Below are 25,466 nucleotides of genomic sequence, written 5' to 3'. Positions count from 1 at the left end.
CAGGAACTGTCCTAAAGATAAACATTCCTTGTTCTTTCAAAGAGAATAAAAAAACCTTGACTCTGGAAAATGTAGTTGTTAAGTAGTTAAGGACATTTTCTTCCACTATTTTTAATGTACAACCTGTGAAACTAGTCAGTCCATGTCTGGATATTTTTGGAGTTTTGTTGCCCACATATAACAATGCGGCAGTAGATTATCAGCATCAGACTGGTTCAAACCAACAGGAACATTTCCAGAAAGCTCTGTGGCTGGAAGAAAAAGTTTGGGAATATGTCCAGAGCAACATTTCATTCTCGCATACAGCACCTCCGCAAAAATTTCAGGAAAATGTCTGGACTTCAGTGAATGTCTAAAAGCAGCTATATTCAAAAAAGAATCTTACAAAGAAATGACTGATAATGTGAACTTTTTTTACTGAGAACAAAGTTTTTTTCTCGCCTCCTACTTGCTGAACGTCACTATCATTATTTTAACTGTGGAAGTAGGAGAAGAGATGGAAAACATTTCTTACATGTTGTGTAAGATTTCTTTTTCTAAAAACTGATTTATTAAATCCAGGACCACTTCTTGATGTCAGATTCTATTGGTGACTTTTAGAATTCTCCTCTTTCTTCTTTTTACGGAATGAAGTCTCTAATTCACAGAGCACAGATGGCTTTGTTTAAAATGCAGACGTTTGACGGGCTCGTCTCTACGGATGATATTTTAGCTCTATTACAAATCATCTGAGGCTTATTCACTGACGTCTCCCTCGCTCCTCTGCGGCTGCCAGAACAGCTGTCAGTCGATAAGAGGTCATGGAGAGAAGGGAATGAGAAAATGGCAGTGATATGAGAAATTGTGTATGACAGTGAATAGATGAGAGTAGAACTGTGTGTGTGTGTGTGTGTGTGTGTGTGTGTGTGTGTGTGTGTGTGTGTGTGTGTGTGTGTGTGTGTGTGTGTGTGTGTGTGTGTGTGTGTGTGTGTGTGTGTGTGTGTGTGTGTGTGTGTGTGTGTGTGTGTGTGTGTGTGTGTGTGTGTGTCATATTCAACATTACATTTCGATATTTACCTCCCTCTTTTTACAGTCAATTCTATTTCCACTTAAATTATGGAGAAAAGTTTTTTGCTTAATTATCGAAAAACACCACAGGTCTATGCCTGAGACGTTCGTTGACATCCGTCTTGTTTGCTGTCATGTTCCAGATTCAGATAGTGGGATCTCTCCGGGCAGGATATCCTACGCCTCCTCCAAGAGCTCCTCGATTTCAGATGACAGCTATGGCTGCCTGGCCTGGAACATCCCTGCCCTTGAGCTCATGGCCCTTTATGTAGCAGCCGCGATGCACGACTACGACCACCCTGGTCGCACAAACGCCTTTCTAGTAGCCACTAATGCACCTCAGGTAATCCACAGCGTTTGTTGGTATTTGAAAGTCTTGCAGATTGAATGGACACATTTATTTTAGCTCACATGGGCCCCGGTGTTCAGACCTGGGATTAAACATTAGCCCCGAGCCTGATCCGATCACAAGTGGACAGCTTGAGCATCATTTTACACCTGCAGTTGAATGTCTCAAAGTCTTTTCAGTGACCACTTGTGATTGGAGCTCACTCTATATACTAATAAACACGTACATAATTAATAATAATTTCTGTTAACAAAGACCAAATAATGTTTTTTTTCTTGGGGTTTTTTCCGAGCAGGATATTGTTTTCACCTCCGTACTTCTCTTTCTGTAGTTGTGAGAACCAGTTTTGGTTCACAACCAATCGCTTTGAGGACATTTAAGCCGGTCAAGTTTCAAGTTTCAGACTTCGTTTTAGGTTTGGGGTTAGGGTCGGGGGTCAGGCATTTAGTTGTGAGGTTTAAGGTTAGGGTAAGGGGGCTAGGGAATGCCTTATGTTAATGAGTGTCCTCACAACTATAGAGAGACGTGTGTGTGTGGAGGGGATGCGTAGATCAGTATACTGCATGTTGCGCTACAATCAAATCAAATTTTACTCTTTACTATTTGAAATCGTTTTATAAAAAGCACCACGCAGCCAGTTAATCCCATCGCTCTCTCTCTGGCTGTGGTCACACGTGATATTGGGGGTGAAAGGGTTAAACCGTCTGCCCCTGTTTAAATATTGTATTTTCATGTCCAATGATAGCACTCACACTGTCTAGGTTCTGTTTAAGTCCCAGGAAAGTGTGTTAAAAGAAAGGAGAGGGAACCCTGAACTTATTGATTGATAATGATGTTGACAACCACCACCAACCACCTGCTAACGCGACCTGTTAAGTCTTTCTGATCTTTTTTCTAATATCTCTTTAAACGACTGTCAACCTGCACTTGTAACCTTTCTACATTCATAACCAATACCCTCATGTCCCTTTTATCCCATTTGCGTGCTATTTTTGGAACCACTACAAATTGCGTAACACATATGCAGACACATTACGTAAGAAAATCCATTAGGGACATTTCTAGCAGAAATGGTAGGAATCTTCTTAGTGTGCCATCTTTCCCTCTGTCACCACTCGTTTTTTTTCCCCTTGTGTGCGTTGCAGGCGGTGCTGTACAACGACCGCTCGGTGCTGGAGAACCACCATGCTGCGTCCGCCTGGAGCCTCTACCTCTCCCGGCCCGAGTTCAACTTCTTGGTCAACCTGGATCACGTGGAGTTCAAGCGTTTCCGCTTCCTCGTCATCGAGGCGATACTGGCAACAGACCTCAAGAAGCACTTTGACTTCCTGGCTGAGTTCAATGCCAAGGTCTGAGATGAAGGAATCTTAATGTGATCAGAATAGATCATTATCTATTTATTGATCCTCTAATTTCTATGTGCAAAAATATGTAGATTTGATATATATGGTGCGTTGGAACTTGGTTGAACACTATGCATCATAATGAATGCAGAAAAGAAAGTACGGGACAAGTTTGACCTGTTGTAATAAGGCATCCATCTTTGTTTGTGAACAGGTGAACGACGTGAACAGTCCGGGGATTGACTGGACCAATGAGAACGACAGACTGCTGGTGTGCCAAGTGTGTATCAAGCTGGCCGACATCAATGGACCGGCCAAAGTCCGTGACCTGCATCTCAAATGGACAGAGGGCATCGTCAACGAGTTTTATGAGCAGGTACGGGCTTCATGATATCATCGCAGCGTGAATTCAATCGACAAAGACCAATTTATTTCTATGTTTATATTGAATTTCTTTTAAAGAGACTTGAGTTAAAAGCATATTTTTTATCAAGGTTAGTAAAACCAGAAGGACAAAAAAAAAGCAAAAAACAGATTAATGATATTAGCAACATCTCAATATCCCTCTGTGGTATACCCAGCGATTTGTTGGGGAATGAGCGGAGATGCATTTCCCTTAAACCGAAATAACCAACTATCCATCCCCCTCTATAACCTGCCAATTCTGCCATCCCCTCTTTTTTCTGTCTTTCCTCAAAGCAGAAACAGATAACACAGACAACACAAAAAATATATATATATATATAAGAATAATAAAAAAGTGTAATGGTAAAACTGTTCTGTGATGTGCTGTAGTTTGTAGTACAAGTATCTCTGAGGAACGGTCTTCTGACATTGTTTGTTTTTTTATCCGTAGGGAGATGAGGAGGCTGGGTTGGGATTACCCATCAGCCCATTCATGGACCGCTCCCTCCCGCAGCTGGCCAAGCTACAGGAGTCCTTCATCACCCATATTGTTGGACCACTTTGTAACTCCTACGACGCTGCCGGCCTACTTCCTGGCCACTGGATTAACGAAGCGGGATCAGATGACGACGACGACGACGACGACGACGAGGGGCAGGTCGACACAGACTCAGATGAAGATGAGGAAGAGAGGCTCGAAGATGAGCTTGCACCAAGTAAGAGTTAACAGCGCACCATTACTTTTGTGTTTAACGATCTAGAGATTGCTAAACATATTCTTGCCTTTTGTCCATCGCAGAAAGGAGAAAGAGCCACCGCAGGCTGTTCTGCAGCATCATGCAGCACCTGACGGAGAACCACAAGGTGTGGAAGAAGACCATCGAGGAGGAGGAGAAGAGCAAAGAGCTCGGCAAACTGCAGCAGCAGCCGGACAGCCTGCTCTCCAGCCTGCCGGACAGCCTGCCCGTCTCCCCGTCAGATGACATCCAGGTCATCCAGGAGGAGGAGGAGGGAGAGGAGCGCCAGTAGCAGGACGACGACGAAGAAGGAAAGAACAGAAATGCGTGAAAAAGAAAACAAGAGACAGAACGAGGGCACGAGTCCCTCTACCACCTGCCTCTTACCGACATGAACACAAACAGACACGAGGAACACACGCCGACAAGTTGACAAATGCACATAAAACACACTTCTCTCCCTCTCTCTCTCACACACACACACACACACACGGAAAGATTCACTGTGCAGTCTCAAGCGGTCACATTGATCTTGGAGAAACAAAAAGGCCTTTCTACTGTGAGCGGATCCTTGCCGCAACGGTGGGAGCCCAACTCCTATGCACTTTCACCCCCGCGGAGAGTCGGGTGCACCGGGAGGAGAAAGCACCGGAACTGAGGAGGACGGTGCGGAAGAGAGAGAGAGAGAGAGAGTGGACGGGGGTCCAGCGTTAACTCGCCCTCCACGGTGACTCGGCTGTGATGCTGCCTCAAATGCGAAGCGCTTACACCTCCCTTAGGTACAGAACAGTTCCTGTCTTATTTAAGAATGAAAAGGTCGAGGAAAAGTGATGAAGCAAGCGACATCATCGAGCGATGGATTCCCTTTACCAAAGTGAACAGTTCCCACGTGGAGAGACAAGAGACTGAGACTGTTGCAGCCTCAGTGTTGGGTATATTTTCGAAGTATATATATGTGTATGTATGTATATATATACATGTGTACATATATATATGTATATATATATATATATATATATATATATATATATATATATATATATATACATACATATATATAATGTGCCTGTCTGAACCTTTACTGAGTCCCTGTTGGCCCAGAGCCTCGGCTTGTGTAGTTCTCTCTTCTTGCTGATGACACGAAACACTGTATAAGACTCAGTCACAGAGACATTATTGAAATGTTGACTGATTATTAGCATTATATCTGCATCAATTTTGATGCTTTTACTCATGTGTACCACCTGTCTTTTTTCTTTTGTTGATGGGGGACCCTTTATCTCCCCCTTGCTTCATTTTGTTTGTGTGTGAATATTTTGTTTGGGGTGGGAATGTGATGGAGAGAATGAGAAGGGAGAACAAGAGCACATTTTTGATTATTATTTGTGTGTGTGTGTGTGTGTGTGTGTGTGTGTGTGTGTGTGTGTGTGTGTGTGTGTGTGTGTGTGTGTGTGTGTGTGTGTGTGTGTGCGTGCGTGCGTGCGTGCGTGCGTGCGTGCGTGCGTGCGTGCGTGCGTGCGTGCGTGCGTGCGTGCGTGCGTGCGTGCGTGCGTGCGTGCGTGCGTGCGTGCGTGCGTGCGTGCGTGCGTGCGTGCGTGCGTGCGTGCGTGCGTGCGTGCGTGCGTGCGTGCGTGCGTGCGTGCGTGCGTGCGTGCGTGCGTGCGTGCGTGCGTGCGTGCGTGTCCTTTCAGTGATGGTTGTGTTGCTAATCAGTGAAATGTCCTCTGGTGTTTAAACACGTTGCATTCAGATTCCGTTGAGTGCTGTTTCAATGAATGGATTCTCCGTTTGTTTGCTCTTTGATTACAAGTATTTTTTTAAAGGTTACTCAGGATTCCTGCAAAGTTGAATAATTATTTTGCAAGAATTTATGTCACTAGTATGAAATACACTTTAAAAAAACCAAGAAAATGAAGGAGAAAAAAAAATCTGGTTGACTAACGTAGTTTGTAATATCTCTATGAACAACTTGACTACAAACAAATTCAAGCAATTAAAAGTCCTCTGTGACAGAGGAGCTTACAGTATGTGTGCTGTCTCCTGGCCGTTCGTACACTGTTTGCATAACCTTTCTACGACCTCACCGGGGAAAAAAACAACTTATCTTGATTGTCAGCAGACTGCGAACGTCTCCGTCTCCCCTGCAGCAACACAACACATTGTACAAGTTTTGCTCTACAACAGTATAGAGCGTGTAAGGGTTTTTTTTAGTTCAACGTTGTTTCTAAACAAACAGTACAATGTCTAAATGTCTGTGTTTTGGTCAGTCAGCAGACACGGATGTTTAGACAGACTGAAAGTTCACCCGTCTCTTTCCTCATAACTCATTTTTAATTTGTCTCCCAAACCCATAACTCGGCCAGTGTGTGACGAAGGGATCCAGGGTTTCATTTCACTTTGGTTTTGTTTATATATATATATGTATATATATATTTGTGTGTGTGTGTATGTGTGTGTGCGTGTATATATATTTATATATATATAAACAATATTTTTTTATGACACGCCATGAGGCAGGTTAAAAACAAACAAACTACTAGTTCTCAATTTTGTCCCTCAGAACTCTTGGCATTCCACTCGAAACTGATGTTTTATGAAAGGGAAGGCAGAGTTGTTGCCTGGCTCCTTTATCACCTTATTAAAACCATAATCTCTGGAGAGAGTGTTAAGTACGCAGTGTAAACTACGTTCGTAATATTTAAAGAGAAACGTGTGCACATTGAAATACCAAACAAGTGTTTAGCCGCTGTACAAAAGAGTATGTGCATATGAAATATATATATTTTTTTTAAATAATCAAACGAAAGCATCTGTTTTCTACATGCAGCCGACATATTGTTCACGGAGATCCTGTAGTTACGGTTCGTGTTTCCAGAGTTTTTCAATCTACTTCTATTCACAGGCGTGGAACTCCCGGGTTTGGTGTTAGTTTTTGTTGAGTTCAACGTTCTACTCGCCTCCAGCCTCTCCCTGTTCTGTATCATAACCACTCTTGTATTTCTCATTATCTCTCTCCATCAGTTGTCTCAGTCGACCCAACCAGTGCCAAACTTTACCAGTAGTTTGTGGGCCTGTGACATTTCTCCGTTCAAACACCTCGGGGTCAAAACATTCCACCAGGCTCAGAGTGGGTCAGACTTGGACTCAGGTCGGAGCCGCATACAGTTTATTTAACACGGACCCGTGCTGGATCGTAAAAAGCCTCGGTAGCTCCCGACCCGACACGTTCAGGCTCATCAAGTTGTAAAACTGTGTTGGCTTCTCACTGTGCAGTCTCTCAAACCACAGTGTCCTCTGATGATCGTGCCATAAATACATCTATGAATGGTTGTTTCCCTGATGTAGCGTCGATATATGTGCGTTTGTCTGATGTAACCATTCACCCTTATCTACATTGTGGGGGCAACTGATTTTTGTTGTTATTTATAGCTGTCATAAAATACCATCCCTAAAAAAGTATCCGCTGTTCTCATTGATTTTTATTTGCGTGTGTCCGTGTGAACTCACAATATGTTTTATTTAAAACTGCTTTGTTTTTGTTTTTTGTCCATTTCACTTGAAGGAAACTGGAGGATGAAAAGCCTGAACACTCCTGAAGTACACACACACACACACATACGAGCCGAGTAGTGTGTGTGTGTGTGTGTGTGTGTGTGTGTGTGTGTGTGTGTGTGTGTGTGTGTGTGTGTGTGTGTGTGTGTGTGTGTGTGTGTGTGTGTGTGTGTGTGTGTGTGTGTGTGTGTGTGTGTGTGTGTGTGTGTGTGTGTGTGTGTGTGTGTGTGTGTGTGTCCTCGATTGACATCTCATTCACTCTCCGTCATGTTTTGTGTGCCGAGTCTTAAAACCGAAAAAGTTTATGAGTTTGTTAGCAGGTCGGTCATACCTCGGTAATTCAATGTGAATGTGTGTAGAGCTGCCTTCAAATTCCCCCCCAAAAAATCTGTTACTGCGGCAAACACGGTCTACTCACAGAATGACCCCGGGAACACCAACTTAAAAGCATTACTTCAATTGAAGTTTGGTTAACTTATGTGGGTGTTACCAATAGAAGTCATTTTTCCAAGACGTTATGCAATTTTCTTTCTTTCAGCGCATTAGTCAGTGGTTACACTACATTTTGAATTGTCGGTGTATTTCTCTATTTCTCTTCCGAGAAAGGGAGCAGTTCCGTTCCAATCAGAACATTGGTAGCTGCTTTTCACCTTCGTGAACTTAGTTTACAGATTATTCGAATTAATGATTATACTGGGTGTCCCGGGACATGGCAGGCACAGAATCTGTATGTTAACAGCTGCGTCCTCTCCCATATATGTGTGTGTGTGTGTGTGTGTGTGTGTGTGTATATATATATATATATATATATATATATATATATATGTGTATACACACACACACATAAAACTGAAATCCTTGTTCATTTCAGAATTGGGGCTTAAGCACTTCAGCAGGAGCTAAAAGAAGACGGGGGAATGTTTTCAGTATCTTAAGAAAGACTTTATGAATACACAAAATACCACCAGAATTGCACAAAAAGAACAAACAAATGTTAACCTCACATAAAAAAACAGCACTTTGTTCGTACTGATAAGCACCGTTTAGCAGGAATCCGTGTTGCATAGTCAGTTTCAAGAAATCCAGCGGGGTTGCGTTTGCCTTCCAAGAGACAGATTTTCCGCTGAGAGCTTTCCCGGGAGAAGGGGTCAGAGTCAGTCCAGGTGACGTCAATCTTGGCCCGTGTCCAGCTCCAACACACTGTTCAGAACTTTCTTGGAAAGTCTGTTAGTCCTGTTTCGATCCAAACACGTACCAAGCGGCGGTGTCATTTGTCTGACCTGAAGCTGTCCCAAGAAGGCAGGGCCTTGAACCGCCATAGGTGTACTTACTGTCAATCATTGACGAACACCCAACCCATCAGTGCTGCACCAAGGTTCATAGACATTTCGTTTTTTTCCAGGCTCAGAGGGAACTCTGAGCTTTAGACATCGGAATCGATAGCACACTTGTGTCCCCAGGATGTCCCCGCAGCAGTCTTGTCGACCCCGCTGCTGCTCAGAAGGCGTTGTGCAAATATGCATGCTGCTCCGTCAGAGAATGTGACAGTAACTGGATAAAGTGTGTGTCACACGTTCTCAAGTAGAGAGCCACTTTGGTCACTGAAAGCCCTTTTAAAAAAACTGTGATGCACCAGAACTGGATATAACGAGCCAGTGAAACGGTTTGTTTTAAGCACCTGTATCATGCGGGTCGCATCGCTGTGCAAAAAAGTCAAATTCTGCCTTGCGCGGCTCAACAAAGCTGTAAATGAATGCCCGTTTGGCCTACTTGTGATGGGGAGTGTCTCCACAGGACGGGACTTTCTGTTGCCTGCGGACGGCGCAGATGGAGTACGGCTTGGGCTGCAGGGTCATGCCCAGCTTGGGAGTGACAGTGGGAACGATTCCCCGAGGGAACTGCAGGTGAAACCTCTGCAACAGCGTGGTGAAAAAGAGGAACATCTCCATCCTGGCCAGTTGTTCACCTAAGCAATGACGCCTCCCTGAAAAGAGAAAAAACCAAACAAGTACATTTTTGACTCATACACACAGAGACACAACGTCCAGGTAATTTGGATTGTGGGTTAAACTTGAAATGGGTTTAACTGAGGATGGTGGCTACAAAGAATTTGGGGAATTGGACGGTTTATGTGACGGAGTCAATGACTGAATTTTTTTCCCCCACTTTTAAATTGAGGGTTTGGAGTTTATGATAGTGGAACTGCATGTATGCAGTGTTTGTTTTTTTTATTCCTGAACTTAAGCAGTGTTTTTTTTTGTTTGTTGATAGCCTGGCGGCATCTATTACTGCAGTGTTGTAAAGGACCATGTTGTACTTTGCTGCCAGGTTCACCGATCAAAGAACCTAAAGTAATGGAGGACGCGTTCTAAACCCCGAAATTTGCAGTGTGAAAACGATTTTTAGGTAAATGAAATAGCTGCAGAAAACATGGCCATGCGGATAACCTAGATCAGGAGTCTTCACAGGCTTAGAGAAATATCAAGGGACTAACCCAAGGAGAATGGAAGGAAGGCCTCGCGCTTCACAAAGTTGCCATTGCTGTCCAGGAACCTCTGCGGTAGGAAAACACCCGGGTCGCTCCAGTACTTCTCATCAAAGTGCACTGAGTAGAGGTTGGTGATCACCATGGTGCCTTTAGGAATCGTGTACCCGTTGACTTTGGCGTCCTGGGAGGTGGCGCGGAAGATCCCGAGCGGGACAATGTTGCAAAAGCGAAGGATCTCGTGCAGCACGGCCTCCACGTAGGGCATCTTCTGTTTGTCCTCCAGAGTGGGGGCCCTGCCGGTGCACAGCACGCTGTCGATCTCTCTGTGCACCCGCTCTTGTCGGGGAGAAACAGGCACCGTCAGGCATTTATTCACGCACAACGTCAATCGAAACACATCTGGCTCTCTCTCTCTCGGTCACAACAGAAGTCAAACGTTCTCATATCGGAGTGATGCTCCTACTACCACTGACCTTGTATGTTGGGGTAGAGGGCCATGTACAGCATGGCCCAGCGCAGCGTGTTGGTGGTGGTCTCTGTGCCGGCAATAATGAGCTCGCCGACCGAATAGATGAGGTTGTCGTATGAAAAAGAGGAACCGGGGTCTGCTGCGTTCTGTTCCAGCTCGTCCAAGTAGGCATCGACATAGTGACGAGGCACGTGCGGCACCCTGCCCTGTGAAAAGCCCTTGACGGCCTGCAGCAGGAAATCGAACACCTCGGCAGCATTGCGGAAAAGCTTCTGGTGTTTCCCAAAGGGCACGTACTCAATCCAAGGGAAGGCGTTGTACAGCAGGGCCCAGCCGCTCACTGCTAACTCCACGTTCTCACTGAAGAGCTCGATCATGTGCTGGAAGTTGCGGTCGTCGTAGGTGAAGCGCTGTCCGAAGATGATCAGGTTGGTGATGTTGGACACAGCGTTGGTCACCAGGTGCTTGGGGTTGAAGGGCTTCCCCTTGTGCTTGTCGATGGCGTCCACAAAGAACATGCACTCCTCGGAGATCTTGCGCTCGAACAGCCGCCGGCCGCTGCCGAAGTAACGGAAGGAGTTGCAGGCCAGTTTGCGGTGTTCGATCCAGCCTTTGCCATATTTACAATTGAGAAGGCCTGTGAAGAGGGGAGACAAATGGAATCACATGCAGAGAACTCGTCTCCAGCAAACGTTCGGAATCGTGTCGCACTGTAATCGTATCACGTCATCCCACCTCCCATTTTGGTCATTTTCTTGAACAAAGGCAGCGACGGGCGGTCGGCGAACACCTCGCTCTGGTGGTAGAGGCACTCCCTCACGCAGTCATACCCGTTCAGCACCACAGTCAGGATGCCTCCCAGGTCCAGACTGAAGATCTGGAAGGAGAAGAGAACACCTCGAGACGTGAGCACTGGCCCCCCTTTGTTCCCTCGCACACGGTCAAGTACAAGTTACATGTCGCGGGCAGGGAATGGGGGGGAGGGGGGGATTCGTGGCGGGCCGCGTCCACGGATCAGTCGAACCTCCAGGAACTTGGAGCAGGACGGAGGGTAGATGAAAACAGTCTCCGTCCCACACAAACGCTCAGCTCTGCACATGCATGATGTTGGGCTCTGGTGGAACCAGAAGGAGGCTCTGGGCATACTGTGTATGTTTTGGGGAGGGGGGGGCATTCTTTTTTTTTTGTGGGAGCCCCCCCCCCCCCCTGATTCGCCTGCTTCCTGCTGCAGTCCGTCTGCTGCAAGGGCGAGTCTCTTTCGTTCCCGTTCTCACAGCCGAGTTACCTGTCCGTGAACTTCGCTCTGCCTCTTGAGGAAGACGTGCGGCTCGGTGGCCAGCGACAGGATGCTGCCGATCACGGGGATGGGGGACGGCCCCGGGGGGAAGCCCGGGGGTCTCCTCTGCTTGAAGAGCTGTCGGACCAGCAGGCAGGCGAAGAGGGCGACGGCCAGGCAGAGCCCCCCGAGCAGCGCCCGCGCCCCGGAGCCCGGCGCCAGACACGGAGCCTTGATGGAAACCATCGTGTGAACGGAGAGAAGCAGCAGACCCCCCGACCCTGACCCCGCCGGACCTCGGCTTCCCCCTCGCGCCGACTGGAGCGCATATGTATCATCCTGCACGGACTCCATCCCCCGCCTCTAGAGCCAAGATTGGCCAGAGAGTCGGAGTTAACTGTTGGTGAACTTTGTCCCCCCCCATGGGTCGATGGTCCACATCAGTTTTGGGAGGAGGGGAGGAGGGGGGGGGGGGCAGAGACTCTTGAGTTGATAAAAGGCTCAGACTATTAATGTAGACTTCTCATTCCAATCAATGTTCAAATGCAACATGCAAGCTGCACATCAGACACTTTGTGATCATATTACATGGGGGGGGGGGGGGGGGGGGGGGCGTCCTGCAGGCTGCAGGGGAGAAGAAACTCTTCTTTTCTGGTGGAGGGTTAACCCCTGAAATGCCAAAGATGAACAAGAGCAGAACCGACAAGAGGAGAAGAGTCCCCGTGGGTCCAGTTGATGAAAAGTGATTACAAAAAAAACTGGTGCCTCAAAAAGAAAAAATGACTAAACTTGAATTCGTCTGATAAAAGGAATCAAGGCCTTTTTTTTTTTAATTCTTTTTTAAAAAAATGTCATTGGATGAGAGGAAACTGGAGAGGGATAAACTCAGCAATTGTTCTCACAACTGTTTCTGTCAAGTTGGTAAAAAGCCAAACACAAGTTAAAGAGCGTGGGCCGTAGGCTCTCGCCCCAGGTTTATGATTACACTCGCAACAAGTATTTCTGGGGAAGCAGAGTTTGGGATTAGGTCACTGGCTGAATTAAATTGCAGACAGATTTCACACGGCAGATTCCTTTTTGAATGTGCCACAGATTAAGTGATTTACACATCAATAGACAGAGGATCAATATATATTCATCTTGAAACCTGCAATGACAGAATTCACGACCCGCCCTCCCAATTTAAACGTTTGATATTAACACCGAGGACTTCCCGGTACCTTTAAGCAAAGTGTCAATATTGTCCTGCCCCCATGTAATTTGTGTTATCTGTGTTCCATGTGCTGAAAGTAAATATTGCTCTGGGGACAAGAGGAGAGGGGAGGCCACATATAGGATGAGGACGAACCAAACAGGCAAACAAACCGAGTCCAAGAAGCCAGAGTAGAGAGAGAGTGTCTGCCTCCAGCTGACAGAGTCACAGGCCGCAGGTGAGCTGAGTGTCATCTGAACACGTGAGTCCCTCGGTCCATCCGCTCCCCGGACAAGACCGCCCCACGGGTTGTCACCATGTACACACCGTATACGTTGACACATTACCACCACCCTGATGTACAGATACATCTCACTGTATTGTAGCTACTAAACCTACGGTGCTCGCAAAGGTAAAAACCAAGAGCTTCTCTCATGACGGTCTTTTTAAAACCAGTTGCTTTGGCAATATCTTCTGACAACAACGCACGCCCAAAGTGTACACGAGGACACGATGGAACCTGTGTTTTGAGAGGATCGTGTTCACGTAAGGAGATCGTACGTACGGAAGGAGGACGTACTAATACCAACGTAAAAGCAGAAAAGAAATGCCCAGGAATATGTTAGTATGTAGTCTGTATTGACACGACGATGTAAGAACTCAGGAGTGGGGAGGATGCTGGTTTCACAAAGCACAACCTGATTATACAAACCTTGTTTTTCCACAGATCTCTGGTGGAACCGTCCGACTTATTGGTTTGATTTGTCTGTTTATTTGTTTGTTTGTTTGTTTGTTTGTTTGCAGGATTATTTAAAAATGAAACCTCAATCAAAGATGTGTGTCTCGGGCAAGGTATTTTGGGAGGGACCCCAATCCAGATGCAGGAATCTTCTTGAAAAGGAAACAGTATATAGGCGGAGGATTGCTCAGCCACGGAGGAGGTCTGTGCTCTCTGATTGCTCTTGTTTGAAATACATTTTTGTTTTGTTTGATTCTCACTTTGCTGTGTTTATGTATTTTTTCTTTATGTTAGCCTAGTCTTTTTATTGAACAATGTTTTCATATTTCTATTCTATTAGTTATTTCAGGCAAATTTTAGTCAAATTCCATACAGACAATTTTTTAATACTGTCGTCCGCCATAATACACAGTATTATACTAGTGCACTGATGGTAATCATAATTGCTCAATGCAGCTGATCAAAATCGTGTTCACTCAGGTAAATTACCTGAGGAGTCCTGGTCAAGGAGGTTCGTGTGTTACCCTGTTTTGTTTTTCAAACACATCAACTTTGCCCCAGTAAGTGGCTGCAGGTACCTTCACTTCTACAAGACATTTAGAGGTTAAAGGTCGAGGTCAAAGGTCAAAGGTTAAGACACGCGCCACATTCCAGACTTGCATAGTTGTGGGAGACTTTTTTAGTCTAAACTCATCCAGATAGTTCAGCGCTGTGGAGTGTGAGCATTCTTAAAGATATTCGCCAAATATTTTCGAAATAATCCCTTTCACTTACAGATTACAGATACATTATACGGTTGTGTTTTTTTTTGTTTTTATTTCTTATTGCCTACAAGGTTCTCTTGTGGTCAGTAATGGAAGTAGAGCATGCAAAGAGCCTAACCCAGGTAAATATCGTCAACTCATTAAGGTGCTTTTAACAATTTGCACTTTGGTAAATCCACTTGGCTGTGTGATCCGTGCGTCATGCCTGGCTCCTCATTAGACATGAAGTTGTTTATCCAGCTGTTTCCTGGATTCCTGTTGAGGCAGCTGGTGAGCTTCTTTTTCTTTTTTCTCCCCTTAGATGCCTCAAATGGCCTCTACAGACCTCCCCCAATCAGTCCGATTGGTTCGGGTTACCTAATGAGGACATTCTTGCAAATGACTTCGATGCTTCCTGCCAGCTCCCCAGACTCAACCGCTATTCTGGAAGCATTAAACCAATCTGTCAATTTTAATCCAATGAACATCTCGCTGTTGCATTATCTTGTTAGTGGTTGGGTTAATCTGAACACCAGCAAAGAGTTTTTGCAATCACTACTGCTTGTACCATAGACTGTATATGAAAAGGGACATAGTCACAGGGTGTCAAGGTGGTGCAGGAACAGGGCCCAGATGCAGCGTGCTATACAAATAATATTTTAATTAAAGTGAAAACAAAACTGTGACCAAAAAACAGACCTACAGTCTCAGGAGGTAAAGACAAGAAAAAGCACTTAGGCACGACATGGACTGGAACAGCACCGGACAGGCTGCAAACGGGACGAACTGACAAAGGGAAGCACAGAGACTGAATAGACAAGAGGAGGCCCAGGTGATGGGAAACAGGCGAGACAATCACAGGGGGAGGGGACACAGGCAAAGTAAAGACACCAAACACACACGAGGAAATGGACTTCAGAATAAAACGGGGAATATCAAATTCAAGATGAAACAAACACAACGTGGGGTATTGCGTGGCATGCTATTAGACCACTAGATGCCACTAAATCCTAGAAAGTTTCCAAGATCTTGAAGTGACCCGGGAAGTATTTGATCCACGAATAGAGCTGTTCGGATTCTCTAAGTGCCTAGGAAAGGAGCTTCAACGCTTCCTTTCCTATCTCCTTTAGCACATTGTAAACTGGACTTTCCTATGTGAAAGGAAAGGGGAAATAGACGCCCCACAATTCATTGCGGCAGCGATAATTAACATGACATGCACGAACGTAAACGAACGTAAACGATTCAGTCCGAAGTAGAAGAGTATGAATATGACCCAGAAGAGATGCACGTCATCATGTACGTTACAGATACGTATGAGGCATTTACATCTGATGTCACACGGTGGTAAAACACACCGAAAAATGCTGATGGAGCCGCTGCGTTTTTTTGTAGTCCATTTTCGGAAATTTGTAGTTTCACCACGGCAGACGCACGTCAATAACATCCGCCGTCACATGATGACGTAGTATAGTGAAAGTCGAGTTGGGGTCTCTGAGCAGCGCTGTCGGCTTTTCCTAACTCCTACGAGTCCTCCTTTACTCCTTTCCTTGACCTCATGACGTTTTCCACCGAGGTCAAGGAATAGTACATAGGAAGGACAATTCGACCGCGCCCTAGAATTTTGACCAACGCCATCTTGGTTTTTTTAGAACCAGAAGTAACCATATTTAGAGAGCTTGTCCACTGCACATCCACCTACACCTGCAACAATGCACTGATTGGATGGCACTAGCTGTCAATCAGCCAGTATCCGTGCCCCAATGTATACCGTGCTTTACGGTCTATTCAACTCTAAATTGGACCATAATTTACAAAATGAACATCATGTTGTTTTGAAGAAGACTTGAGACTAGAGATTGAGACCATACACTCCATAGGAAAATGTTTACTGGCATTAAAAATCAAGTCATAACTAGGATCATTGAATAGAATAGCAACTAGTAGAGTTGCCCTCGGCTGGTCATTTTGAGAGAATACAGGTTTAAGGCACTTCCGCATTGGCTTCACTTTCCCGACCTGGTGACTACGTCCCTTTTTATAATACAGTCGATGTGAAATACCTATCAAACTGTATTATGGGGGATGAAGGATGCTGTTGTCTTTTGAGCTTGACTCAGGGAATAAAAGGATATGTTGACCACTGCTTTATCATTGTTTTTAATGTCATATGCAAGTCCCACAAACATTTGCGGAGGATCCATTTAATTAAAACTGTGGCCAGGCCCGTCCAGGAAATAGAATAAAATGATGTTGTTTCATCACAATGAGACAATGATCTTGGCACTCCTTAAGTTCCCCCCCCATTATAGTGATCTAATATTGCTAAAGATGTTGAAGAAAAAGCCGCCACTATATAAATGGTATGGAAAAACTAAACCACACAGTCTCACAGGATGCAGTACATCATCATATTCCCAAACTATGTTCCAGTTCTTAATGCAGTTACTGTGCTAGAACAGCATCACTCTTTACATTATAAGACCACTTGAAGAGTGTTCTTCTGTTCTTTCTATACTGTGGGGCATGGGCAACACATTTGTTTGGGTGGGTGCCTTGACTACTGTGGTTCTGCAGTAAATTATTTACCATTTACCTGAATAAGTGGAATTATCAAGTGCATGTGGAAAATCGAATTACTGAGCGTCCCTAACGCTGTCCAGAACCTCTTTTTCCAACAACATAATGACTCTGAAGGGCGGAACAAGAAGTCTTATAATCCCTCTGCAACTCCTGGCCAGCTGTTTAAATGTTAGGTTAGGTTTGGTGCGCTTCCTAATGGAGAGCATCAGGTGGAAGTCCCAATGCTGAGGGACACTTACTCAATGTGTATAACTCCACCAAGCCTGAATATAAATGTAATGTTCTGTTTGAAGATGCAGAGACCATCCTTCCCAGACCGGAAGCTTGAAAAACTCTGCGGAGGACTGATGCTCCTTTTGCATTGATGCAGTTTATTCAAATAATGCAAGGTGATGATATACATTTTGAAGGAAAATCTCCCAGTCAAGACTGGTGCTGGGGCTCCCATTGACTCAGCCGAGACTGTCACTGATGAGCACTGCAGTGAGCATAGCGCTGCCCTCGCTGTCATGAATGCTCTCCTGTGTTGTAATTAATTTTCCAGACCAATTCATGCCTAACATTTGGGGACGTGAACAGCGTCAGCTAATTGCATTCTTGACAATACACTCTCCCCCTTGGAATGTAATTTCTCTGCCTCAACTCATGTCGCTGGCCGCAGCGGGCGGTGGTGATTTGGGGCGTGGGATCAGCACCGAGTCCACATCAGTGTAAAGAATATTTAGTTATATTTACTAATATAAGGTCCACCTCAGCTGCTTGGTTTGTTACGGTGGCCTTATGAAGGAACTTTCTCATCTCAGTTAGAGAGATGGTTCAGTGCAAATTGTTATCATTAATATCAATAGCGAATATTTTGCATGTCAGTCCAGTTTTTGGTCTTAAAATACATTAGCTGAGGATAAGAAGCTACCTAAAAAGATAAATATGTAAAATTCTAATTTCTTGCCGGGTTCACAAATGAGAGGAAGACCATTCATATTGATCACTGCATCTGTCCTCCATGGGCAGTTTCCGACAGATTCTGTGGAGCTGTTGGAGATTCATTTAGTGCCTGGTGTCTGCCCGGCCTGCAGGTCGGCTCAATAGTCCTAAAAGGCTCATCTACCCTAATGAGTTTCCTTGTGACGCGAAAAAAAAAGAAAGGGGAGGCAGGATGCTTTATGATACATCATCCAATATTGTTACATAAGGGGAATTAGACGATGGCCAGAGACCAACAGCCCAGGAATTAGCTCAGGAAAACCGGATGAACACCAGTGAATCCATGGATCACTCAAAGTGATTCACGTATAATAAAAAAGGTATTATCTTATCCAACCATACATAAAACCTTGAAAATCAGGAGATTAAAACTATTCTGCAGACTGGGCTAGATTTAACACTTGGGTGCCAGAGACACAGTATGTTGACACCTAACTCACTGCCACCAGGAATAAAATGACTTTACTCTCTCAGAATTTGTTCGACAGAGTCGGATGGGTCAGAAGATCATTTTCCTCACGGCTTCTCATCTTATGTCAGGTTACATGTGAGGCTCTGCAATAAAAAAAACAGCTTTCTGTAGCTTTAATTGAGATGTCTCTCTGTGGAACAACTGTTTCCTGTTCGATGATCAACTGTCCCTGTGATGAAAGGCATCTTGAATGATGAATGTATGTGAGTAAGTGCTGCACACATGTGGAATCAGTGCCTTTTATTGTCCCAAGCCCTGTTCATCTTAAACACGTCATTAGGAATTGGCAACGCAATAACATTATATAGACATCATTGTAAGAATAGGTACAGTAATGAATTATGCTCATATTCTCTGAAGAACAGAACTATACACCAGGTAATATCAGGTGTCTCAGGACTGTATGAAAGTGTAACTGAGATCTTTCTGTCCTTTTTGTGTTGAGACAGATTATCTAACTGATTCAAAGACCTTGCAGCTTTTTGTGAATCGATGTAATTTACGTACACGCTCTTTTATTGGCTTGCTGTAAGTGACTATGGTCTTCTGATTGGCCAGCAGTTTGAGGTAAAAAAAAAAAAACCTACTGGCCAATAGACTATGATCAAACGCTCACTCAGTTGATCCAGAAACCCATGGGAAACATATATAAACCCCTGCACTGTGGGAGTGAGTGCTCAGAGTCTTATCACTCGGTTCTTCATTTGCAGAAGATTCATTATCTTATGGTGAGTATGCACAAGACTTCTTTAAATGATTGCTCTTATTATGTTGTCTGTTTCAGAAAACACCAGATATGAAGCTGTGTTTTATGAAGAAGGTGAGGAGTAACATGGACCATACTGGTGGCTGCTGGTTGTCAACAGAGGGTAGATGTTGCTCTGCTGGTTTGATGATGTTATACTATCGTAGGTAGACTTCAGCTAATTCTGCTAATGGACAGAGCTGCTGTTTCAGTTGCTGATAAAGCTTCCAATGTCAGTATATCACTAATAACTCTTCTCGCTGCCTGTGCAACTTCAGCGGCTCTGACAGCGAGGCTATTTGATAGGGAGGCAGAGAGAGAGGATTCATATAGCTGTGAATACATGTAGATGAGAAAATCTGTACAAACGTGCACGTGGCATAAAATGTTGCGGACACACACACAATGCAAATTGCCCTGTTTGGTACTGTACGTGTTTTCCACAGAGAGTCATGATAATGCCGAAACTGTGGACTCTCCTTCTTGCCAATGCGCTGATTATTTGTCAGATGTACATCTCACAGGCAGCTCCATCCAGGTAAGGCTTCCTGGAAGAAGTACTTAGAGATTTACTTTCTTAAAAAATTAAGAAGAAAAGGATTAACTGGGTTGGTTGTTTTTTTTGTGATGATTTTACCATATGTAATCAAATATATTCTATTTCATTTCTTCATCCTTCATCACCAGTCTTATAACCAATTCCATTTCACTTTTTATTAGCTTCTAAAATGAACATTTACAATCAGATTGTTTTCAGTATCCCTCGTATCCCTTACTTTTGTATTTGTGGACAAATTAGACCTTTTTAAACCACTGTTGTGGCAGCGCAAGAGAGAGATTAATCTGAATGTGTGTTTTTCAGAACTATCAAGGACTCCATGTCAAATGGAGTCATGCTATCAAACGACGATGCACAAAGTTTACTCAGAGCAATCAAGGAGTTCATGCAGATGACCTCAGATGAGCAAGACGCCCAAACAGCTGATGGGAACAGGTATGGCTTTTATTAGTTTTAGGTGTCATCTTATCTATCTTTCTATCTTTCTATCTATCTATCTATCTATTATCTATCTATCTATCTATCTATCTATCTATTTATCTATCTATCTATCTATCTTTCTATCTATAATCTATAATACATTTTTCATATTTATACTTTTGTTTATAAGCCCAACAGCTCCAACTTTGGTGTTTATCAATTATCAAGGTATATGGCAAAATTCATGTAAATGTATTCTCTGTCACAATCCCTTAGTGCATGGACCTTATTCATTCATTCATTCATTCATTATTAAATCATGTGAATATAAAAGATAAAGAGAGCATGATATCGGGGAGAATATGAGAGAACACGCATGATAGACATTAATATTGAAAATGAAACTGGACAACAGCATGACAGCCCAACCACAATTAGACATTTTCTTATCCCCGATGGATCTGTTAGCATGCCTTTGAAATGCAAACGCATGACATTTAGAAGAAAACATCATGCATGTAACTGCTCATATTCATCTGCATGCCGCAGCGACTGTAAGCCTGTTTCTGCATGTTTGTCTCCGTCTCTAACAGCTTGGATAGACCCATGTCAAAGCGTTGCACAGGCTTGAGCACTTGTGTGCTGGGCAAACTCTCCCAGGATATTCACAAACTGCAAACCTATCCCCGCACCAACGTGGGAGCAGGGACACCGGGCAGGAAGAGAAGTGCACCTGAGCAATACGAAAACTACGGCAGCTCATACAATTGAAACGCTCACACTCTAGCCCATCTATTATTTTTTTGTCTGTCCGAAGATTTACTTTTGCTTGTTCATTCAGCTCTTTACATACACAAAACTGTTGATGCATGTGGTCCTATTTGTCAGACTAATAAAAAAACAAAAACATCATTGCTTTAATTTTTCCATCGGCGGAAATTCGATTTTGACAGAGAATTGGAATCTTAGAATTACCGTCAAAATTGTTATCGGCCTTTCTGTACACAACAATAAAAAATAAGAACAACTTTTCTGATGTACACTTATTTTCTAATGACGGTAATTTTGTTTATTCTAGAAAAATACATACATTACATATCAGAATTAGAAAATGAAGACAAGGGTAATAATGGCTGTCTATAATGCACACGCATTCCTTAGAGAATGTCCTTCTTGGCATTTCAACTGTTTAATTTGTTGTAGATACATCTAGAGAATATAACTGATCTGCAACATAGATGTCTGATCTGATCTTGAATATCATAACAAACTGTGCTCACTGTCTTTACCAAATAAGCAATGCAACAGCGCAGAAGCGGGCATGTAACACATCCACCTGTGTAACCCATCGCTTGGCTGATTTTCTGAGTCGGTCAGGGGGACTCGGACACAGCAACTTTGTTCCCACCAATGTGGGTGCCCAGGCGTTTGGCAGACGGAAGCGGCAAGGCCCTGTGTGAGCAAAAGGGCAAATACATGGTACGTCACCGCTACATACTTTCATGTCAGTATTACTGCTGGACTTCACAAGTACAAGAGAAGGATTAAACAAAACCATTGTGTTTTAAAGCCAAGCTTAGAATTGCTGTTAGTATAAAAGCTAATAAACATTTCTTTCAATTCAAAATAGCACTTTCAAAATATTTGGTGTTATTTTTAATCAGCAATCTCTCAATTCATCATTATTAAAAGAATAATCATTATTAAACATGTTCGCAAAAATATGGGAATATTTAAATATAAATATGAATCTCCTTATGGAAATTGTTGTGTTCTGTAACTGTTAACTGTAAACCCCTTTGTCCTGTCCCATTCCTGTTGCACTCCACTGTCAAACTAATAGATAAAGCCAAAGGGCCCAGTAATAAATTTTCAATTTTTTTTCTGAACTTCCTGTAGCCTGCAATACAATATTTAATAATAGTTTTGTTTTCTCTCCTCTCTTTGGCGCTCTAGGACTCAGTTCCTCCTTGGAGTGACAAGACAGCATCATCATCCACCTATAAATACCTATAAATGAGAGTATCATTTAGAAAAATAGCCTATACAAACTGATGTCTGGTGTAATGCTTTCAGACTACCAGACAGTTGCCAGTTTATGATTTTATTCCCTGCTTAAAAACAGTATTGGTGTCATTGTTGTCATGTAAATGGAAGTGGGCATGTATTTTCTTCTGTTGAGACAAATTACATATTTTTCTTCGTTTTTTCTTGCTGTACATCTGCACTACAAACGAAACAAATCAACAACTGTGGCTGTCTTGAGCCTTGATGTAAATCTATTCATTGCATTTAATCATAATGCACAATGCAAGTATGAAAAATGTAGTAATACTTGTGAGTTGAAAGCAGGAATAAATTGTATTTTAGCTACACCAGGCTTTCGTGTCCTTCAGTGTTTTTGTGTGATTGGATGATCTAAGCTGAAAACCATATTAAGCTTTCCATTATCATTTCATTTCAAAAAGGTACAGACAATGTGGTATGAAAAATAATTTATGCTTAAAAATCAAACCATGTTGTATATGGCACTGTTTATATTCAGTGACATATTCCATCCACATACATAATTGGACATATATATTAGATTATATATATATATATATATATATAATCTACAAACCTGATTAAAGCATCTTTATGTAATAAAACAATTGAATGAGTTAGTGTTAGCTGGTATGTTATATTATTTAGTTATACATTTGTGTGCCTGTCACTTTGTTGAACACACAGTATTGTATCCTGCCACACTGTTCATTTTGCCCTCCAGTGGTTACAATGAGTCACTGCATCTTCTCATTTGACGAGGAGATACATTCAAGAACAAGTGTCTTAGATGAGGGTTATCTTTAGCTTCTCCTGTAGCATTACAATTTACTTGGTCCCTAGGAAAGTTTTTTAAATTGTTGTTTCAGTAAAATCCGCTGCTTTCCCACTGACAAGTCATGCCCCACTTAACAATACTGGAATATGGTATTTTAGCAGATTTCACAATTGTCAAACCACTTAAATATAAGTGAAGCATCTTTTATTGTATGTTCATTTCTATATTGAATGCAAGTAATTATAGGTGTCGTCCCCGGGGGAGGGTGATGGTGGGGTCAATCATCTACTGTGAATATAGACATGCTAGATAGTATATATATTTTTTAGAAGGTAGTAAACAACAAACTCAATCTCCTAAACCCACTAAACTACCAAATAAGTAATAATAAATACCAACAAAGGTGATACTTGGACAAACAACATAGAATAGTGGGACTATATATGATAATTATAACAGTATTGATGCCAACCTCTGTTGTAGTGATACCTCTGACCTGTACGCAGATTTTGGTGTAGTTCCCCTTTAAGTGTTTCAGCGGCGATAGGTGGGAGAGAGGGCGGGACTTCGGCCGTTAGTGGCGCGAGTTACAGAAAATGACGCCGGGGTGGGTGAGGGACCCCGGTGGTGATACATGACTTAATTGTTTTTATTAACTGTGACAAGTCAGAAATAGTTTAGCAGTATTAAAAAAACACGACGATAAAAACCCTCAAAAATTACCGAGGAAAGCAAAGAAGGAACTGTATCACCGAGACAACCAACACCTGGCGACGACGACGACGTTGGTACGCTGCGGCTAGCTAAGGTGGCTAACTAGCATTGGGCTCCCACACGTGATCACTTTGGTACCGAGTTACATAACGTGGTTGGACGAGGACAGTGAAGATTCACCTCTGGTTTCAAATGTAGGCGCGATAGAAGCGCCTGGATGTCCCTGACTGACGCTATGACTGGCATTGGCGATGCCAACTATGTCAGCTATTGTACCGCGTTAATGGACGACAACACACCAGTGTGCAACTGAAAGCACGTGGAGGAAAGTGTGCCATACAACCAGAACCAAGGAATCTTCTGACTGGGAGTAACTTTCACCTCAATGTAAGTAATCGTTTTCTACTTTGCATTACTGTGCTGTGAACATGAACATACTACCTAGCATTAGCAATGGCTACTTAGGTTCTTTGAAGGGTAGTGTGTAAACTGGCTTACTGTATTTGTGTATTTATTAATTTGAATAAATATATTTGTACTTAAAACTTTCTCCATTATCCCAAGCTGTTTAAAACCCATAGCGCCCTCCGAATGTGAACAAGACCTATAGCTGGAGTGCCTATTGTCATCTGCCAAATTGGGGGCTGTTTGTTGTGTCTATAATGTGAATTTCTGGATTTAAAATGTTAATTGAGTGGTCAAAGTTTACTGGAGAAGTACATCACATGACATTGTATAGCCATTGAGTTAATAAAAAAGTATTTCATCTACGGTTATTGATTCCAAGAAAAGACTGCTATACCATTGTGATTTTTTGGGGATTAGGTGTCGGTGCAGAGAACAAGACACAAGACCACCAAATAACAAAAAGTACCATTGGCCCCTGAACTATATAACCTCTAGAAGATCATGATCCTGGTGGGATAGCTCAGGGCTCATGCTCTTTTTTAAAAATCTATAGTTGGTGGACTTCTTGTGTCTCTCTCTGTCTTGGTTGGAAGCAAAAGAGGTGGAATTAGTAGGCAGACTCGACGGACACATGAGGACCAAGGCACTAACCCCTCCAAAAATGCTTGTATGCGGTGCAGTTGCAGGAAGTAGAACAAGAAGATCATGAACATGGAGGGATATATGAGGGCCTGTACCCCTTTCTCTAGTGGTCATGGTTGGTGGCAGGAGGGGCAAAAGGAGCCAGAGGGCCCAAGGTTCGAGGAGGCATATGGGCCAAGGCATCAGAAAAAAACCTTTCTCTCTGTGTACATGTGAGTGATAGTTCCTATGAGTTTGGTAACTTGGTTATGGGCGGTTACTGTGTTTGTAGATTGCTGATGTGCAATGGGCAGTTATGAGAGGAACTGATAGAAGCCCCCCCCCGTTGCTGCTGTTGAACACTGTTAATACACTGTGATGATAAACTAGATGTTCATGGATGTAGCAGTGGATGGAGGCATGTCAAGCCTCAAACAAACAGACCAAAGAAAAAATAAGTTCCTGAAATTGATACAATTATTTATTATGGATAGAGACACATTGCATAGAATAGTTGGTAGACTCCCGACATAGCACCACCTCAGTAAAACACTGGTGCTTTGACTGTGGTGGTAATAAAGACTGCACAGTGCTATCAACCTTCGGTGCTTTCATGACACACACCTCACAATACCTCAAACAGTTCATTGCATTGCTATCGCTGCTGATAATGGTTATTCATTTCCTACAAAGGTGTTTGATGTGGTAAATCTTGCGTTGTCACAATTCATGAGCCAGTTATTGACAGTACATGGTGGGGTAGTATAAGTATTTACTAATACTTTTGCTGCTTCAT

The 25,466-nt window shown here is 43.3% G+C and overlaps 3 protein-coding genes and 1 long non-coding RNA gene across 5 annotated transcripts in view; 3 read left to right on the top strand and 1 right to left on the bottom strand.

The window, feature by feature from the left end:
- The window catches only part of pde3b (phosphodiesterase 3B), a 36,709-nt gene extending 31,369 nt beyond the window's left edge, over positions 1–5,340 (top strand). The window contains exons 12-16 of the mRNA XM_035628201.2: positions 1,191–1,390; positions 2,542–2,745; positions 2,954–3,115; positions 3,596–3,860; positions 3,944–5,340. Coding sequence (XP_035484094.2) covers positions 1,191–1,390; positions 2,542–2,745; positions 2,954–3,115; positions 3,596–3,860; positions 3,944–4,173 — 1,061 coding nt within the window. The 3' untranslated portion in view covers positions 4,174–5,340. The remainder of the gene's footprint in view (positions 1–1,190; positions 1,391–2,541; positions 2,746–2,953; positions 3,116–3,595; positions 3,861–3,943) is intronic.
- A 3,013-nt stretch (positions 5,341–8,353) lies between these two features.
- On the bottom strand, positions 8,354–12,125 carry LOC118302817 (vitamin D 25-hydroxylase). The gene is made up of 5 exons (XM_035629275.2): positions 11,676–12,125; positions 11,126–11,267; positions 10,395–11,027; positions 9,928–10,257; positions 8,354–9,417 (listed from the first exon to the last, which is right to left on the bottom strand). Exons 1-5 carry the CDS (start codon positions 12,018–12,020, stop codon positions 9,200–9,202), a joined length of 1,668 nt encoding a protein of 555 aa, XP_035485168.1. The 5' UTR covers positions 12,021–12,125; the 3' UTR covers positions 8,354–9,199.
- A 210-nt stretch (positions 12,126–12,335) lies between these two features.
- Positions 12,336–15,461, top strand: LOC124849920. Its single transcript, XR_007030589.1, has 3 exons — positions 12,336–13,096; positions 13,663–13,799; positions 14,663–15,461. It is a non-coding gene; the product is annotated as an uncharacterized LOC124849920 (long non-coding RNA).
- Positions 15,462–19,022: 3,561 nt separating this feature from the next.
- Positions 19,023–22,474, top strand: LOC118302924 (calcitonin-1). 2 transcript variants are annotated; one of them, XM_035629464.1, is made up of 5 exons: positions 19,023–19,107; positions 19,571–19,662; positions 19,987–20,118; positions 21,401–21,582; positions 22,060–22,474. In XM_035629464.1, the coding sequence occupies exons 1-4, from the start codon at positions 19,105–19,107 to the stop codon at positions 21,561–21,563; spliced, it is 390 nt and encodes a 129-aa protein (XP_035485357.1). In that variant the 5' UTR covers positions 19,023–19,104; the 3' UTR covers positions 21,564–21,582; positions 22,060–22,474. The 2 variants fall into 2 exon arrangements, with proteins under 2 accessions (XP_035485357.1, XP_035485356.1); XM_035629463.2 differs by lacking the exons at positions 21,401–21,582; positions 22,060–22,474 and adding an exon at positions 20,697–21,130.
- The last annotated feature ends 2,992 nt before the right edge of the window (positions 22,475–25,466 follow it).

Source organism: Scophthalmus maximus, chromosome 4, assembly GCF_022379125.1.
Source record: "Scophthalmus maximus strain ysfricsl-2021 chromosome 4, ASM2237912v1, whole genome shotgun sequence".
Taxonomy (NCBI): domain Eukaryota; kingdom Metazoa; phylum Chordata; class Actinopteri; order Pleuronectiformes; family Scophthalmidae; genus Scophthalmus; species Scophthalmus maximus.
The sequence above is the reverse complement of the archived record's forward strand: the minus strand, read 5'-3'. Positions and strand labels throughout refer to the sequence as shown.